The 17,496-nt window shown below is 47.0% G+C and overlaps 1 protein-coding gene across 4 annotated transcripts in view; it reads right to left on the minus strand.

The window, feature by feature from the left end:
• Window positions 1-17,496, minus strand: part of KAZN (kazrin, periplakin interacting protein) — an 81,706-nt gene that overhangs the window by 27,657 nt on the left and 36,553 nt on the right. For all 4 annotated transcript variants that reach the window (XM_078611286.1, XM_078611285.1, XM_078611287.1 and 1 more), the window contains exons 2-7: window positions 9,152-9,397; window positions 7,367-7,503; window positions 7,042-7,212; window positions 5,359-5,394; window positions 2,092-2,329; window positions 1,068-1,198 (exon numbers count right to left, since the gene is read on the minus strand). In XM_078611286.1, coding sequence (XP_078467412.1) covers window positions 1,068-1,198; window positions 2,092-2,329; window positions 5,359-5,394; window positions 7,042-7,212; window positions 7,367-7,503; window positions 9,152-9,397 — 959 coding nt within the window. The remainder of the gene's footprint in view (window positions 1-1,067; window positions 1,199-2,091; window positions 2,330-5,358; window positions 5,395-7,041; window positions 7,213-7,366; window positions 7,504-9,151; window positions 9,398-17,496) is intronic.

Here is a 17,496-nt window from a genome sequence, read left to right on the forward strand (position 1 = left end):
CACACCTGTGCGTGGACTTGTGGGAACTGCTAACGTGAGGTGACAGGAAGACGCTGAGGACACCAACAAAGATCCAGAAGAAGCGCATCACTGGAGGGGTGGTGGGGGGGGGGTCTCGTGCAGCGTGGGAACTCGTGTCCAGGGAGCCAAGCACGTGCAACACGGCAACATACCCAGGCGTGACGGTGTCCATGGTGACGGTATCTAACAATAAACATTTTCAGAGTATTGGCAGCATTTGTAATATGGTACTGAAAGAAAGTATGCTATGTTTGGCACTAATGGAAGTTTTGAAATGTGCTTACGATGGGAAGCTTGTGTGGGACTTGTAAGCTGTGCTGCATTAGTGCACAGCATGAATACAAATAATACATTTACAATAATAATGTGATTTATTCATCCAATGAGAGCCAAACCGAGTCTCAAGAAACAATTTCAGGGGGTACCTGCATTGGGTTGCTTGGTCAACTCCATGTAAGAGCATTTTGAACGTGTGCTCACACAACCTCCTTGCTAAGCTACCTCTCGGCTCAGCAGGTGTTGGAGGTTTACAAATGTGCATGGGACATCAACCATCATCCTGTCAAGAGTGCTGGATCACAAGCAGGAGCCACCACACCCAGCTGGAGTGACCAGCCAAAGCTCTGTGGCTGATAACGAGTTAGCTACATCAACTATGTGGCTGCACTACGCCATTCATCATGGGTCCATGTTTCTTGGCAAAAAGAGTCACGGTTTAAGACCATGCATGCAAATGCGGTGTACTTTAAAAGTAAGTTGTACGAGTTAGCTTTTATTACAGGAAATGTATTTAATTTAATATTGATATATGCTTGTGCAGTTTTATTTATTTATTTCTGGAATGCGTTTTTTTTGCTCCGATTTCTATTTTCCTCGTTATTCTACTTTGATTTACGTCATTGCGTTCGTCACATTGGAGACCCACAACACTCTTCCAAGTGAGACTCCTCCTGGTCAAGTTTTCAGCTGGTTTAGCAAAAGAAACCCCGAGTCTAAGAGAGCGGCCGTGCCTCAAGGGCGGCGGGGGGCGCGTTGCGCACGCTTACATTCGCCAGCGAGTGCGGGAGGCGCGCCGGGGAGCTGTGGTCGCTGGCCGTCACCGGGCGCACGCCGTCTGACGACGTCGTAATCTCCGACACAAGCGACGAACGGCGCGAATGCCCCACGCTGACCACGCCTGGGCAGTGAGAAGTGCGATACCGGTACGTCAGCACAGTACACAGCACAGTACACAGCACACTACACAGCACCAACACACAGCACAGCACCAGCACAGTACACAGAACAGTATACAGCACCAACACACAGCACAGCACCAGCACAGTACACAGCACAGTACACAGCACCAGCACAGCACAGTACACAGCACCGTACACAGGACGTCAGCACAGCAGCAGCAAAGCAGCAACACAGCACGTCAGCACAGTACAGTACACAGCACCGTACACAGGACGTCAGCACCGTACACAGCAGAGCAGCAGCAAAGCAGCAACACAGCACGTCAGCAGAGTACACAGCACCTGCACAACACGTCAGTACAGCACACGTGGCTCCACATCGTGTAGTTAAGAACACATTAATTTATTGTGAATATTACACTTGTTTACCCAGGAAAGGCTTGCAGAGTCTGAAGACCCTTGTTCAGGAAGGTCCGACAAAGGCAGGCACTTTTTGTTCATGCAGCTTTGCACCACAAAATGCTGAATAATTTGTAACACGTGCATCTTTTTGCACAGAGGCATGGAAGACCAGAGCAAATGGGAAGGCAGCCAGAACCGGTGCCCCAGCTCTACATATTGTGGGTTTCCTCCAGGTACTCTGGTTTCCTCCAACACGTATGAACCCTCATTAATGGAGTTGGCCAAACACCTCAATATGGCACCACAAAGCTGGGAAAATTATTGGTAGTGCTGGTTGTGGCTGCCTTCCCGCTCGTTTGCCGTTTCCCGCGGCTCCGTGCAAAAATTCTCCGGGCGGTTTGAGATACCGTAGCCATGTCGCACAAACGATGTACGCTACATAAAAAAATATGTTATCGTGATCATCAGCTGTGAACGCTAGGGCACCCACCTTTCCGGTCCATGGTGGAGGCGGCGCCCTGCGTGGTGGTCGCCGGGTGCTGGGGGTAGTGTCCCGGCTGGGCCGCCGCGGCCACGTGCTGCGTACTGTTCTGCAGGCTCTTACGGATCGCTGCCGTGACCGTCTCGTGTGGCAGGGGCCACTCCGGGGAGTCCCCCGAGTCGGACGACGTCACGAGGGACTGCCGCTTGGACGAGTCCCTGCTCGCGGCCACCAGGGACTGCCTGGCCTGGAGGGACGACGGCGACCGCCACGTGACTTGCTTGCTGACAAACCAGAGTCAACCGCTAGTTTTTACAAACCAACCCAAAACCAAACCTAAATATAAACAAATCTGCTCTAAAACAACAAAAAATAAAGGTTCAGTTGCCAGTTTAAATTGGTTCAAAATGTTTTTTTAGAAGAACTGTTCGTACGCCAGGGGACACATTTGCTGCGGTCCATGGTGTGGCTGCTGTCTGGTCGAGCGAACAGCTCGCGATGTGAAGACAGCAGAGTTCACATCCTGGCTGGGGGATGACTTGGCCCACCATCGCTTTGTACCACTTCGTGGGAAAGTCAAGAATGTAAGCACTGGAGATATACTGTACTCGCCACCGTTATGGGAATGTGGAATTTCCACCAGGGCTGTAAACAGGAGATGAGCACGACTATCTCAACGCTCACTGGAGTCGGAAATAATTTCGAATCAACCATAGAGAGTTTGTCATCCTTATTACTGAAATATACCAAACTAAACTTAATATAGTGGGATATTTTCGTGCAGTCATTGTTGACAACACTAAGGAAATGAATCCCTCCAGGAACAGCGAAAGCACAGGGCACGAACTGTAGCCGTTGTAACCAAGGGCCCACGGGCACGGCTCCAGAATCTGAGCAGTCGGGGTGCTCCCTCTCTGGTGTAAATCATGGGTCAGGCACCGCTAAGTTGGGGCTAAAACTCATTTTGTTTTACGCGTAGAAATGTCAGCTCCAAGCAGAAAAGGTGACAAGCACAAAATTGTTACGTTCACTCAAACCAAAGGAATTTCACTGAGTTCAGCATGGCCATCACGTAAACAGCGAAGCATGCAATGTATTAAGTCTGGCGAGGATTTGTCGACAACTTGTCAGCAACCAAACACGTAGAATGCTTGCACTAAAACACAAAAAATTATTAAATAATAAACTCAAGCATGCCTATTCAGCGCCGCACATGAATAATTATTTAACACCACAAATTGCTTTGAGTTCCTTTTTTCCCCCTGTAACCCTCAGTATATATACACAAAAAATACATTTGCTACAAACACAGTCTACTATTTATCTAACAATACAAATTTTATTAAAGCAGAGATTATGAAAAATTATTAAATCTACCTGATGATGATTGCTTGTGTTGCAATCGAAACGTCGTATTCTATTATTTAATTTAATTTATTATTTTATCTTTAGACGTGACTTAACCGAAAGAACCAAATAATAAAAATTATTAAATGTAGATTAAACTGTGTATTGCTGCTGTGATGAATGAATGGAGCCAGCTTATATTGTATTGCTTACTTAACTAATGATCTTGTGAGGCCAACGTTCACGCTGATTAATTAATCAGCAGCTGTGTAAATGCCCCCACTTGTCTGCATTTTCACGATGGCCCTGCATTGTATGTATGTTGGACTTCTTTTGCACAGTACGTAACCAACCGTGCTTCTGGTGTTTGTGCTGGGCACGCTGTGTTAAATATGCACGGTCTACACTTCCCCTCTTGTCGTATGATAAGCTGTGTACCCCCCCAATTCCTGCATGGACCAGATGCTCTCAGGCAGAGCATGCCGCCGTACATGCGTAGATTTCTGGAATTGCTGAGACACGAAATAGACTTCACTCGTTATAATAATTTCAACTTATAACGTGCACAGCATTCACTCACTCTCAAAGAGAGAGAACGACTCCGAGACAAGAGGAATGGCAGGTAAGCAGAAAAGCAGCCACGCAGTGAGCCGGTGCCAACAATTGCCCAAGCTCTGTGATCCTCAATATATTAAGATGTTTTCGGCCAATTAATGAGTGTTTAAATGTGGGAGGAAACTGGAGCCCCAGGAGTAAACCCACGTGTGTAAGGAAGAAACACTGCATCCCATACAGACAGAACAGGTGGAGACTTTTTCTGTACCGCATTCATCTGACGAGCTCGCGGAAAGGACATTTCAAAACATTTCTGCAGTGATCCACCAAGCCTTGCTGCTGCCTCCAGCGCTGGACTACAGGCCACACGCATAGCCACCACCGCCAAGGTACGGTATTGCATACCGTGGCACAGCAAGTGGCTTTTATAGCGCACTTATATTATTCTCAACACTAGATGATACGCAACACAACAATCAATTGCGTCATTGTGGATAGAAGTAGATAAGGACACAACTCGCCTTCTTCTCATATTTGTTGCTCCATGTAAAAAAAGCACTTTTTACACATCGCATCAGCCACACGGCCTTCAGGGAGTCCATTGGTTCAATATCTCAGCAGCAGCCAGGCTTGCTTGAACCAATGCGAGTGAACTACCAGATGTTTATAAACAAGAACCATCTCTGAAGGGATATCTAAAAATACTTCAAATTTTTTACGTGGTGGGCAGGACAGCTATGGGATATAGGTACAGGTATTGATGTTCTCCACGCTAGAGGGCAACGCATCCACAACTAATCTCATCTTGCCACATCTTTCCTTATTCGTAATCCATGTTCAAATCATTCAGTCAACCACCCTGCATCACAGAATATTTTAAAATATACTTTTCAATAAGGCCACACGATGTAATACTCTTCATCTTGGAGTGAGTTGTTTGAATCTAGCCGGTTAGGGTTGAGGAAGCACACAAACAAGTAGCCATTTGAACCGAGTACGCACCATCAAAGCACACAGAAACCACAACGCACTCCTCGGACTCCCACCACGGTGCACTGCTCACACGAGCGTTGAAACAGTGCTCCTCTGCTATTCCCAGCCCTGAGCCAGTGCTGGGAACTCCACATTCGTATGCCTAACGGAGAATTTCCACAACTGGCTCAAGGCTGTAAGTAGATGAGCACAAACTCAATCCTCACTGAAGCAGGAATTCAATGCCTTTTCATACTGCAGGAGTGGGGCAAGGTACAGGAATGAAACGTGGTACCAAATAAATAGTCTTGGTGTGATTCTGACTTGTAGCACACATACTACTGGTGCATGTTAATTTATGTCTTTGTTTTGCTTTCGTGTGTGTGTTAAATCACAGCTTACATTGGTAGCGGAGGCTCTGCTTCCGTTGTGAAGAAACTGGTAACACACACACACGTACAGCAGGAGTATTTAATACACACACATACAGCAGCAGCATGTAATATGAAGGTATCGTGAAATAAACCAATGTAAACTTCACGTGAACCGGGCAGCGATGATCGAAGATGCATGCGTGGTGACGACGTGGTGACAAGTTTCTTGAAGCCCAAGTCACATACAGAGAGTGATGGTCAGATAGCTTGGGCAGGAGAGCTCTAGAATCCTCAACATGTTCGATGTATCCGGTGTCCTCTACAAATGCTCCGGACTGAGTCAGGTTTTCAAATGTTCTTGATGGTTCGTGTTTCAACTCCCTAGCGTGACTTTAATACTTATATCTCACTTTTACCCGGCATATAAAATTTTATTTCCCTTTTATTTAAATCAGGCCTCCTACAGAATATCTACACAAAAGATAAGTACAGTAGCCCTGTGGCCATGGCTTGCTCACTCTTGTCAGCATCAAATGTAGAGAATTTGTCATTTTATTATTCACAGAAGATGCACTTTTAAATGTTAAATGCCTGGCATTTACTGGCCTTTATCTCATCAGACTGGTTGGATCTTAAACAGCATGATTTATGACGGCAAGCATGATGGGTAGGCTTTCACCACTTGCAAAACAAAGCTTAACAGGAAGGGCATCGATGGCCCAGATCTGTGCTATATTTGTCAAGAATGATGTGTGGACATCCTTATTGTCATCACTCATTCCAGGGGTGTTCAAGTGGCATTTCAAAGGTTCAGCAGTGTCTTGCTGTCAAAGAACGCAACAATTACAGTCTAAATCAATCGTGTGTCACCATGGCGAAAAACATTCACAACTTATATACAAACAATAATAGACACACAAGAAACAATTCCACTGATTCTGTCACTGAAAAAATTATTATACAATGGAGCGTATTAAATGTGCAGCTCTAGCTCACTTCTTATCACTCTTACAAGATGGCTTACAACGCTTAATATTACTTGAGGCTCTTCAGAGTCATAATAAGATTGTTTAGCTGCATGCACCATGTGGCTTGACTCTGTAATGTCAGTATTCAAAGAGCAATTTAGTGATAAACTTTAACTTTACCATCAACATCGGGCACCATCTTGGATTTCAGTGGCATATTTGGATACTGGGCAGCATGCAGGAGAGCCCCGAATCTGAATATAATGTCCTGAAAGACCCACAAGAGCAGGTTGGTAATTATGTCCACCCGGTAACAGCAATTCTCCTGAGCCACCTACAGAGGTGTTTTACATTCTCATCGTCTTGGCCTGTTTTAGAGTTGAATGATGGACTAAGGTATGTCTGTGTATCAGAGTGCATGCCTACGTGCGCGTGGGGAGCGGTAGTGTAGCGGTGAGCGCGCTGCTTTACGAGCCTGGCGACCAGAGTTAGATTTCCGCTCACGGCCAATGCCAGTGACAATTATATTAACCCGTGCTGGGCCTCCTCTAGGTCGACTCAGCCTCAAATTAGTACCTTGTGAGGTATGTAAATATTGCCACTTGGGAGACAAAGCTAGCTGGACATGGTGCCGGCTACTTACCACCCCATATGCCGTACCGGCCTTCATCGGTGCTCACTAACAGCACTTGCCCCAACAGTCTGGCAAGGCTACACGGGGGATCCTTGTGTGCGAGCGGTACCATCGTGAGCTCCGCTTCGAGCTCTTTGATGCGGTTGTCCCGCGCGTCGAGTTGCGTGCGCAGCGCGAGCGAGCGGTCCGTGGCCTCCCGGACGCGCCTCAAGATCTCCCACTTCTCACGATCCGAGCTCTCCCGCTCCACAACCAAGGCCCGAGTGGCTTCCTCATTCTCCTGCCACAATAAATCAAGAGTCAGCCGATACGCCTCCTTCCCATGTCTGTTCCTCCACATGAAAAGAAAAGTATTTTGTACATATATTGGATGTACAATGGAAAATTGGGTACTAAACTGGGTCTTGATCAGACATGAAAGAGGCCGCGCAAACCTTGCGGTGTAGCTCATAGTTGCGGATGAAAGTGCGCAGTTGGTCCTCCTTCTCGTCCAGAGTGCTGTACAGCTGCTTCATCTGGCTCACCAAGTCGCCCTTCTCCTCACGCAGCCTCCGCCGGTCGGCCTTCATGGCTGCACAAACAGGAGCAGCGGCGGCCATGGCCGAGGCAAAAACTCAACGGTCACCAATACCACTGCGGCCTAAGAAGGATAAATATATAATAGGCGACGTTTCAGGCAAAGGCCCTTCTTGCCATTGTCAGAAAGGAAATTGCTTCAAAACGTCGCCGATTATAAATCACAGCGTCATTGACGACTGTGTTGAGCATTTGCAATGTGTCCTTGTGCAACACTGCCAATGCAGCAGCATCACCAAATAATATGTTTAATTATGGCCGAGACAACCTAGTGTGCCTACTGATTGGAGTAAAATTCACGGGAACAGTAAACAGAGCGATGAGCAGGAGACGGACTGCCGCGGAGCGAGTGACCGGAGTCTCGAATCGTCCCGACTGCTCTGCTCTCGACTCTATCCGGCGCTGCGAGGTAGGGAACGGGTGCCCCACCCCAGTGGTGCCACCCGTCATGACTGGCAACCACTGACATTGTTTGAAATCCACTCTTTTAATTGCTATGATGAGTCTAATCACCATTTCTGGAATTAATCATGTGAATTGGGGCTATTAATGTAGTCATATAACCACAGGGCATAGAATGTGGTAAATTAAAAGTACACAATCTTCATTGTATCAATATGGAATGTGAACATTCAAAAAGACACAAAGTTAAAGTGTACAATGTTGTCATGTTTTCAAGTTTTAATACAACGCCTGTTGTTTTAAAATGTGGCTCAGCGGGACAGCAAACAGCTCACAATCGCACCATGACGAGAATTAAAATCCTGATTGGGGGTTGCTTCAGGCCATCATGCCTCCAGGGCCAAAAAAGTGAGAACCACTTTGTGGCGAAGTCAACAGTGGTTGTTCTATAAAAAAGACTCGCCCCCGCCATGAAATGTGGAATTTCCACCACTGGCTCAGGGCTGTAAATAATCGATGAACACCAATGCCTCAATGTTCACTGGAGTAGGAAATTACGGACTGTTGTTGACCTGTTAGGGGACAGGAGGCTGTGGAATTATTCTCTAGGTCTGAATAATTTTTTATGCCATGTCCAATGCAAGCTCTGCAGGTTTTCATTGACCTCTGCAAGTCTTTATGTAACCTTCCGTTTGCCACGTGCCCCTGTAAGTCAATGCACCCATTTCGATGTCCGTGCATGCCCCAGGAGAATTCTGGATGTTGAACCATAATCGGTCAACCAGCAATAATTTTCTGAAGATTGATGATTTCGAAAGTCAGCAATCGGTAATCAATTCAAGTTGAATATTAGGACGTGCGGAAATGTTTTCTTAAGAAGAATGATAATAGGCAACAATGCAGCTCTGCAATTACTTGCTCACGCCACTGTTGGGTATTTGGTCTCTTTGTTGACCAGACGTGACTTGCCGATCAACATAACCAGTGTATCCAATTATCCTGCTGGCTAGAGAGAGGCAGCGAGTAAAACTTATCGAATCGGTGACCTCTGGATTGCAAGCCCATCCAGTGCCCTAGCCATTATGCCAAGGCAGCCACCTTCGTCTCCTATTCAAAAAGGTGCACCGTTCTACGTTTGTTGCTGGAGACGTTTGTCCCTGGCTTTTTTCTCACGCGACTTTCAAGCGAAATATGATTTCGGCAACAAAGACGCTCCGCGCGCCGCTCGCCACGCGCGTTACCTTGCAGCGCCTCCTTGGCCCGCGCGAGTTCATTCTCCTTCTGCGTGAGCTGCACCACGAGCTGCGTGCCGGGCAGCGCGAGCGCCACAGGCTCCACGGGGGAGCCCCCCCCTCGCGGCGGGGGGTGCTGCTCACACGGCGGGACCACTCCTCGACAGTCCTCGAGCTCGGCAAGCAGCAACCGGTTGACCTCCTCACTCCTGGCGATCTCCACTCGCAAACGCTCCACCTCCTTTTGAAGGTACACTGCGAAGAGACGCACCATGCAGCACCACCGCTCACAGTGATCACCTCGCATGGCCTTCGAGACCTTGCGGCTGCACTGGTAGGAATCGTACGTACACGGGCGTGGCTTATGTACGTCCCATCTGATAACAAAGCGAATGTACTGGCTTTATGGTGTTAGAGCCCCAAGCTAGTGGTGGGCCTTTACATTCCTACGGTGGGGCTCAGTTAATCCATAGGACAACCATTCAACCATTGATGTTCCCACAATGTGGTACCTACTTTATCGATCACACACGGATGATTGGCTGTGTCAATACTAAACAGGATTTGAACTTGCAACCTTCCAAATGCGAGCCAATTGCTGAGAACAGTTATAGTGGCAATGTTTTGCCTACTCTGTACAAGTTCCGTGGTCCTGTGGAAGGCAGCAATGATGTAGGAAACCTGTGATATTTCCAACGCTGCTGTGCTCACTTATCCTGCGTGTGCCAATTCCTGAGAAAGAGGAAGTTTGGTGTATTAGTCCGAATCTACCCAAACTGGAAACATTGACGGTGCTGACACTACTTCACCTGTTGATATTGACGGTGACACCATAACTTACATATAGTTTACAAACTTAATAGTACAACCATCAATGTAAAGTCTCTTACAACTTGGATCGGGGTGGACGAGGAGCCCGAGCCTGGCGTGCGAGCCCCACACGGAATTATCAGCTCCCAGACGTGAAGCGAATAGGCTCCCTCGCCCAATGTAGCTCGCACATTCATCAATACGTATTTTCTCGTTTCTGCAGGAATGCCAATGTAGCATCACTCAATAATGTTTAATCTTTACGTAACTGTATTCCCAGGGCAGCTATGCGTGATATCCTATTCAAATATGCACACCGTACTGCATAAATAAATACGCTTCAGAGGATTTGCAAGGCAATTTCAGCTCTTCCCGCGATGCCGCATGGTTACGTGCCACATTGCAGGTCATCCCGCTTCTCTTTCTGCTTCTCCCCTGCAGCGCTCCACTTTGAAGTTCCCTCCTCAGCCTCTTTTCCCGGCTCTGCGGCGAGCGCCGCCAGCTCGCCACGAGGGCCCCGCGGGGCACGGCGGCCCCGGAGGCTCACGCGAGCCAGACGCGGCCACCGCGCCTCCCCGTCGGGCGGGAGCAGTGCCCGTGGCCTCTCCGCATTGGCGAGAGCTGGCGGAAATCGAGCGGGTCCCCCTCCCGGCAGCGCAGGCTGCCCTGCTGTGGCCGGTAGGAGCAATGCACTGCGGGGCCGTTAGGTGGACTAAGAACTGGCACGGATGGCTCCATCAGATTAAGTCATTATTGACAAGAAGCATATTTTAAGGATGAGACGCTGCGGGGAGCAGTGGGACCCGAGAAAAGACTGTGATGTGAACTAAAAAACTACACCTTTCATACCGAATAATTGCTACATCTAGAGATATCTGGTGACGTGATGAGTCACTTGGCTAGGAATGTTTAATCCCCACTGAAGATTAAACGCGTCATCTCCCTAAGTGTATGCACATATATCTTACAAACAGTTTCCCGTTACCATTATATGTGTGTAACAGGTGTGCAGCATACATGGTTAATTGCATGAAAGATCGTGCCACCTAGTGGCTACTGTGGTGTGGGGTGCCTTAAGCACGTTCATGACCTGAATACATTCCCTAGCAGTCCGCAAGTGTTAGCTCAGGAATGAAATTAATAATGGGGGGAGTTCTGCAGAATGTTCTAATAGTCTCTGAACCCCTTCCACCGAGAAAGGTGGTTCAGTGAATGTGTTTATAAACCTGGGAAGAGAATTCAGATTAGCTATTCAATGGCAACAGTTGAAATTTGAAGTTAACTTCGCCTGTAATTTCAGATTATAAAAGTGGGAATCTGGCATTGTTCAGTTAATTCTGCACTTAGTTCTTGGAGGAGTGAAACTTCGTGTGTGCGAGGACTTGGGGTCATGCTGCGTGACCGTGAAAACAGATATCGTGTTAACAAAGAGCGGTATCATTGGAGCATGGCGTGCCTGAAGAGAGTTTCAGCTCTTGTACAGACGTTGTCACGTTACGTCAACCATGCGTACGCATTCAGTTGGGGGAGCAGAACACAACGCGCAGGAGCACGTAGAGTTCACAAGGTAACTGACCCCCTGCTGTCTGAGCAAGGTCACGGCCAAAGAGAGCGAGACGCGGTTACTGTGCTTGTTTATTAATCTACGAGATATTGGGTGCGTGTTTGCGTGCCTCCACATCCAGTAACCATGTGTTCATTATTCACCGTGCAAGGTGCCATGCGTGTCTGTGCGAGTCCTATATTTATAACCTTTCTCAATGCAAGAAACATGTGAACGCTTCTATAACGCAACTTCGATCGATGGCCAGCTGATGCTCTAAGCCTTTGCGCCCAAGCTCCGCAACCGTGTCCAGAAATAAAATAAAAGGGGAATTGACGAGGTACCATTAAGGAAGGCTTTTGGACATTTCTGCGTTTCCAATCATTCTGTTGTTATACACATCAGTGTGATAGACACATTACTGTACAAGGCTGTGGGCAAACGCTGTGCACTGAATGGGTGGAGCGCCAAAATGACGAGCGTAAATCCTCGAATTATTTTGTTTAACCAGAGGTGTGAAATGCAGAGACCGTCCTGTGAGCTGGAATCCCCACGACTCCAGCTCCAGCGCTCCACATCGCTACGGCTCATGCACTTTGCAAAATGTCACCGAGCACATGAGACAAGCCGGCATTGCAGATGACAACACCATAGCAGCTCGCAATTAAACACAATCTATATGAATAGTTAATTGCTGGATAGAGCTTTATAAATGCATGGTGCATTTAATTCGTACCAGAGCAGCACAATTACAGATAAGGCCATACCACGGGATCATAAAATAATATCACATTAACATATGAAAACAAGCAGCTTTAATATTCCCTCCCTGGAGTAACGCATGTAGAGGCAGATGTACCGGCAAACCCGAATCTGTGATGTCTGTGCTGCGGAATAAGCCACTGCACCTGGGGACATGAGTGTAGTAGTAGGGTTTATTTAGTTTCCAAAATCCCCTCTGCTTGGACATCCCTTCGTGATAATGCCACGGTGTCGTGGGACCAGTGTGGGGAGCAGCGGGCCAATGCACCATGCCCAACCTCTCCTCTCAATGCAGCCAGCCAGCCGAATAATGTAATAATAATGTAACAACGTGGTACATTAAGAATGAAGAATATGTTACCACCACATGATGAACAGTGGTTGAAATGTAAATATAGCAAATATGTTATGAAATAAAAGAACACTGCAGCCCACGTTCACTGCCATATCCCCTCTGCGGAAACGTCATTGGGTATTGGGATAGAAACCGTTGTGAAAAGTCCTTGGAAATGTGTTTGGTGTTCTGAGAAGTGCCGGAGTGGTGTATTGGCTCATCCCCACCCGCGACTGTGCCCGTATCACATGTCTTCATGGTAACAATCGCGACGTCAGCAAATGCCAGGTGACAGCAATTTTGGGGGAAAAGTGAGGAAGTGATAGGAGTTATGTTTTGATCAATCAGAAACAATCAAAACATTCTGATCATCCACAATTTTCTATCTAGGCCTAATTTTTTATTTTTCTGATGAATCTAAAAACCTAGAGCAGTCCTCTCTGTACTAGATCTGGTATTATTATAAATGGCACCTGGGTGAATTGAAAGTAATCTTCTGGTAATAACAGGCACTTATCATTTGTTACGCATCATCTGGCTCGAGCGTTATCTATTTTATGTACACTTTATGTTGCATCGATAAAACTAGGTAAGACTCAAACCTTTCTCTAGACTCATGAATGTTTAATGTCCCTCAGAGCTTTGTACTTTTAGAGGCCACCCTCGTCACCCATCTCTAAGCCTAGGCCTGCATGGCACTCAGTAGTATCCCTGCAGGTTTTAAATGGCTTAATATTAATGAGATAATATGTTCTGAGATATGATATATCTTGCTGTGTGAAATACATAACGATAAAAGCAATGGCCATCTTCCCAGTAACAGGGTGGGACCGAACCTTGTAGGCAGACATCGCATGTAATTGGAGAAAGCTTGCCACTTCTCTGGGTTTGATCCGGACAGTCCAGGAATTAGTGTCCGTATTTGGGTGTCAAGAGTTGAGTTGTACAGAGATCTGGTACCGGTATCGCGTTTAACTTTACGACAGTTTACTGCACAGTGTTGATGGGGAAAAGCCTGGCTGTGCAGAACACGTGGCAACCCTAATGTTGACCCAGGAGAGCACCAGTCAGGTACAAGGCCAGAGATTAATATTACACAGCACGATAGTCCACACAAACAAGCAGACACAAGTACATAGATGCAGAACACATATAGTCCATATGAGTCACACGCTTGTTGCTTCAAGGGACTTTTACAAACCTCCTCTGTGTGAGAGCATAAGACTTCACGATGTCTCTCACATGAAGTGTATAATAGGCTTCAAATGCATAATAGAAGTTTTTTTGGGTTAAATCACATATTATTATTCTTTTGATAATTTTTTCTATCTACGTGACTTTACCGAAAGACCCAACAAATATATAAATGTGTCGTTAAAAGCCGCCACCACCCGACACAGCCAACTAGTAAGGGTTGTCACGTAAACAGAACGTGGCCAATTCGTCACGAGCACAGCACCGACCGGCAGAGGTGTGGACTCGAGTCATGTGACTTGGACTCGAGTCAGACTCGAGTCATGAATTTGATGACTTGCGACTCGACTTGGACTTGCATAACAATGACTTTGTCCCACCTATGAGATGTGGACTCGAGTCATGTGACTTGGACTCGAGTCAGACTCGAGTCATGAATTTGATGACTTGCGACTCGACTTGGACTTGCATAACAATGACTTTGTCCCACCTCTGCCGACCGGTGTGTTGGAGAGCCAAACCACGACATTTACAAACTGAGTACGACGTTTCGCCAGTAATTACAACCAGCTTCATCAGGCGACAGCCAGATTTGTGGACAAGTCTGACTGTTTCGTTCCTTATCTAGAGGCGTAGATGTGGTGACCACACTTCTGCGCTCTTCCACAATGTGGGGGGGGGGGTTACTGAGGCAACGTACATTATGTATGTGCATTATGCGAGCCCTTTGAACTTGTCCTTCCTGTCTATTGTGTGTATTAATATAGCCGTACCAACGGTAATACCTATTGAAGTATGCTGCCCTTCGTAGGCATGCATTTAAATAATGTAATATTTGATGATTCGCTTCCACGCAGCACTAAGGCAGTAGCTATCCGAACGGTTAAAATTATTTTTATTTCTTTAAATTTCGATAGAGTCTCTAATTAGTCGTGGGCAGTAGTAGCTAGTTTTGCACAGAACTTCAACATTATCAAAATCAATTGAGTGTCCTTGTTGGCACGCGTGTTCTGCTACTGCTGACAGTTGTATTTGGGAGAATTTAATATTTCTCTGATGTTCTTTTAGTCTCGTGATGATCATTCGTCCTATTTGCCCAACATCACATTTACCACACGTACAGTTAATGCCTAAATGTGGCATAAGCCTATCATTTGCATAAATAGTTGAATCAATATTTTCACGAACGCATGAGTGCACATATCGTGAGCATCTTAAGAATCAATTTCCATCCACGAATTGATGACTGCAAGGCAGTCGCTCCCACACCATCAAATGTCACCATGCCCTCTGCTCAACTTTTCATCAGATTGAAAATCATATTTGACTTGCTCTCTGCAAGTGTAATCCCTGCTGTATATGCTATGATTTCAGAGATAAAAGTACGGAAAGATGTAAGTGCGTTAATGACACCTGCTTGCCACACCCCAGGCAATGTACGTGTCAGCGTGTCGATTCGAGGAGATGCTGTCATGGTCACTACTAAGCGTGCCGAGTCAACCCCATGCTTTGTGTAAATTATGAAAATCCGCATCACAACAGGAGAATGCGCACAGGATGGACACAAACAAATTTAACGAGCAAATGCGAGCGCACCGCTGGTCACGCACAGCAGGAAGGCACGACTCTCATCCACATGCCTTGCTTGCATGCCATGTGACCAAAAGTGAATGTGCAATCCTCTCAACCATGTCCAGATCACCTGCTCAGGAGCTAAGTGTGTGGCTGTGTTGTTGTTTGACCACCAACTCAGTTGTAAGAGTGCGATCGTTACCTCAAGTCACGTGCAGGGCACACAAGCGCTTCATGGGAACGTGTAGACGGAAGGTGATGGTACTGGCGCTGTGCAAGAGGGGTGATACATGTGCTGTGGACTGCTGGGCTGGATTCCGGAGTCACTTCAGGTCAAGGTTGTGAATTAAGATCGTAAGTACTGCCTGTGAAAGCTCACCACTTGAGCAATGTATTGTCTCACGTAATTCGTGTAAAGTGGTGTGATTACTGGTAGAGAGGAGCAGTGACAACATAACCCACCAACCACCAAGACTCAACTTCTGTTTCCCACAAATCAACAAAAACACGCACGTATACAAACTGTTGTGATGCAATTTCCCTCTCATGCAGTCAATCACTGTCACCCATTACCTACACCAACGTTAGGATCACCACCAGACCAATTACTGGGACCCTATACGCAACCGGGAGCTGCCATGGTGTAATGGTTAGCACACTGGACTTGCAATCCAGATGTTGCAGGTTCGATCACATTTTGTGTAAATAGACTGGCAACCACTAGAGGAATGTGGAATTTCCATCAATGGCTCAGGGCTGTAAATAGGAGATGAGCACTGCCTTAATGCTAATTCGTGCAGAAAATCGCTTTTCTTGAACACAGTGGCTTAATCTTGTGGATGAGGTCATGGGATGGTTAATATGAAACTGAAGGTTACTTCTAGAAATGCCAATTTGGCACTAATCATTCCACGCCCATTTATTTATTGTCATTTATTTAGCATTTGCACCAAAGCCAGGCAGTGGCTTTATCATTTTCAGAATGCGCTATCATCCTCAGACAGCCACTCAGCTTGGTGGACAGCTTTCAGAATATTACACATCATCATCTGTCGTTAACACAGCTACAATTCAGGTTAGTGCGTGAGCCGCAGCTGGGCAGGCCGGCTGTACAAAGCCCTTTGGCCGGTTCAGAAACTGGTGAGCAGGGCCCGGTCACGGCACCCTAGATCAAACCCAGGCAGGTGGGTCGCAAGGTCATCCATGTGGACCCGGTACGTTGTTGCCGGTGAGAGACACTCTTCACATTGGGGTGGTGCGTTGGTCCAGTGGGTGCCGTGACGACAGACGGGCAAGCAGCCTGCGGACAGCAGTAGACGGATGGTGCAAATTTTCTCCAGCGGCGCGCCCGACGGATGAGTGGAGGGGTGCGATGTTGTTCAGAGTTGGCAGCCAAAGAAGGAGAGTCAGTCGAAGGATTGCCGAGATGATGGGAATTGCCGAATGGATCTGTGCGTCAACAAACTCGGTGTGCAACAATCACGTGGTGTTCTGCCATCGAGTACAAAATTGCGAGTGCTGATGCCCATAGAAATGAACACCGGCTCTCCATGAATAATCATAATCATTTAGATTTATAAGACACCCTTAAACAGCGGATTGCACAGGGCCATGCATATAAAAGAGGAAAATAAGTGAGAAGTAACTGGCCAAGATTAAAGAGACAAGATAAAGAACTAGAGAGAGAGAGGAGGGCTTTTTAACTTGGTGAATCTTCAACCAGGACTCAAAGATTCTCCATCGACTGCGAGTTGCTGACCTCCGAGGGCAAGAAATTCCAGAGCCCGGGCACCGTGCGAACAACAGTCACCCCGGACTCGGAGCCTGGAACACGGCTATGCCGAGTAGTCCATGGTAGGTGGATCTCAGAGATCTCAGTGGAGGAGTGCGTGGCCAAAACAACCCCTGGATGTAAGGTGGAGCAAGGCCATGTAAAGCCTTAAACACAAGTAGGAGAATCAATGACGAGCCGCAAACTTGCCAAGCAAGTCTTGACTTGGTACCGCCAGTGTCTGGTCCAAGGTCACCTCGCAGTAGACTGGGTGAGCAATGTTCAGTTCATTGTCAGCACTGGCGTTGTGAAGGAGGACTAAGCTTGACACCGTCTTGGTAACCCCGGCTTAAGATGCCACATCTTGT

Source organism: Lampetra planeri, chromosome 36, assembly GCF_965212315.1.
Source record: "Lampetra planeri chromosome 36, kcLamPlan1.2.h2, whole genome shotgun sequence".
Lineage (NCBI taxonomy): Eukaryota > Metazoa > Chordata > Hyperoartia > Petromyzontiformes > Petromyzontidae > Lampetra > Lampetra planeri.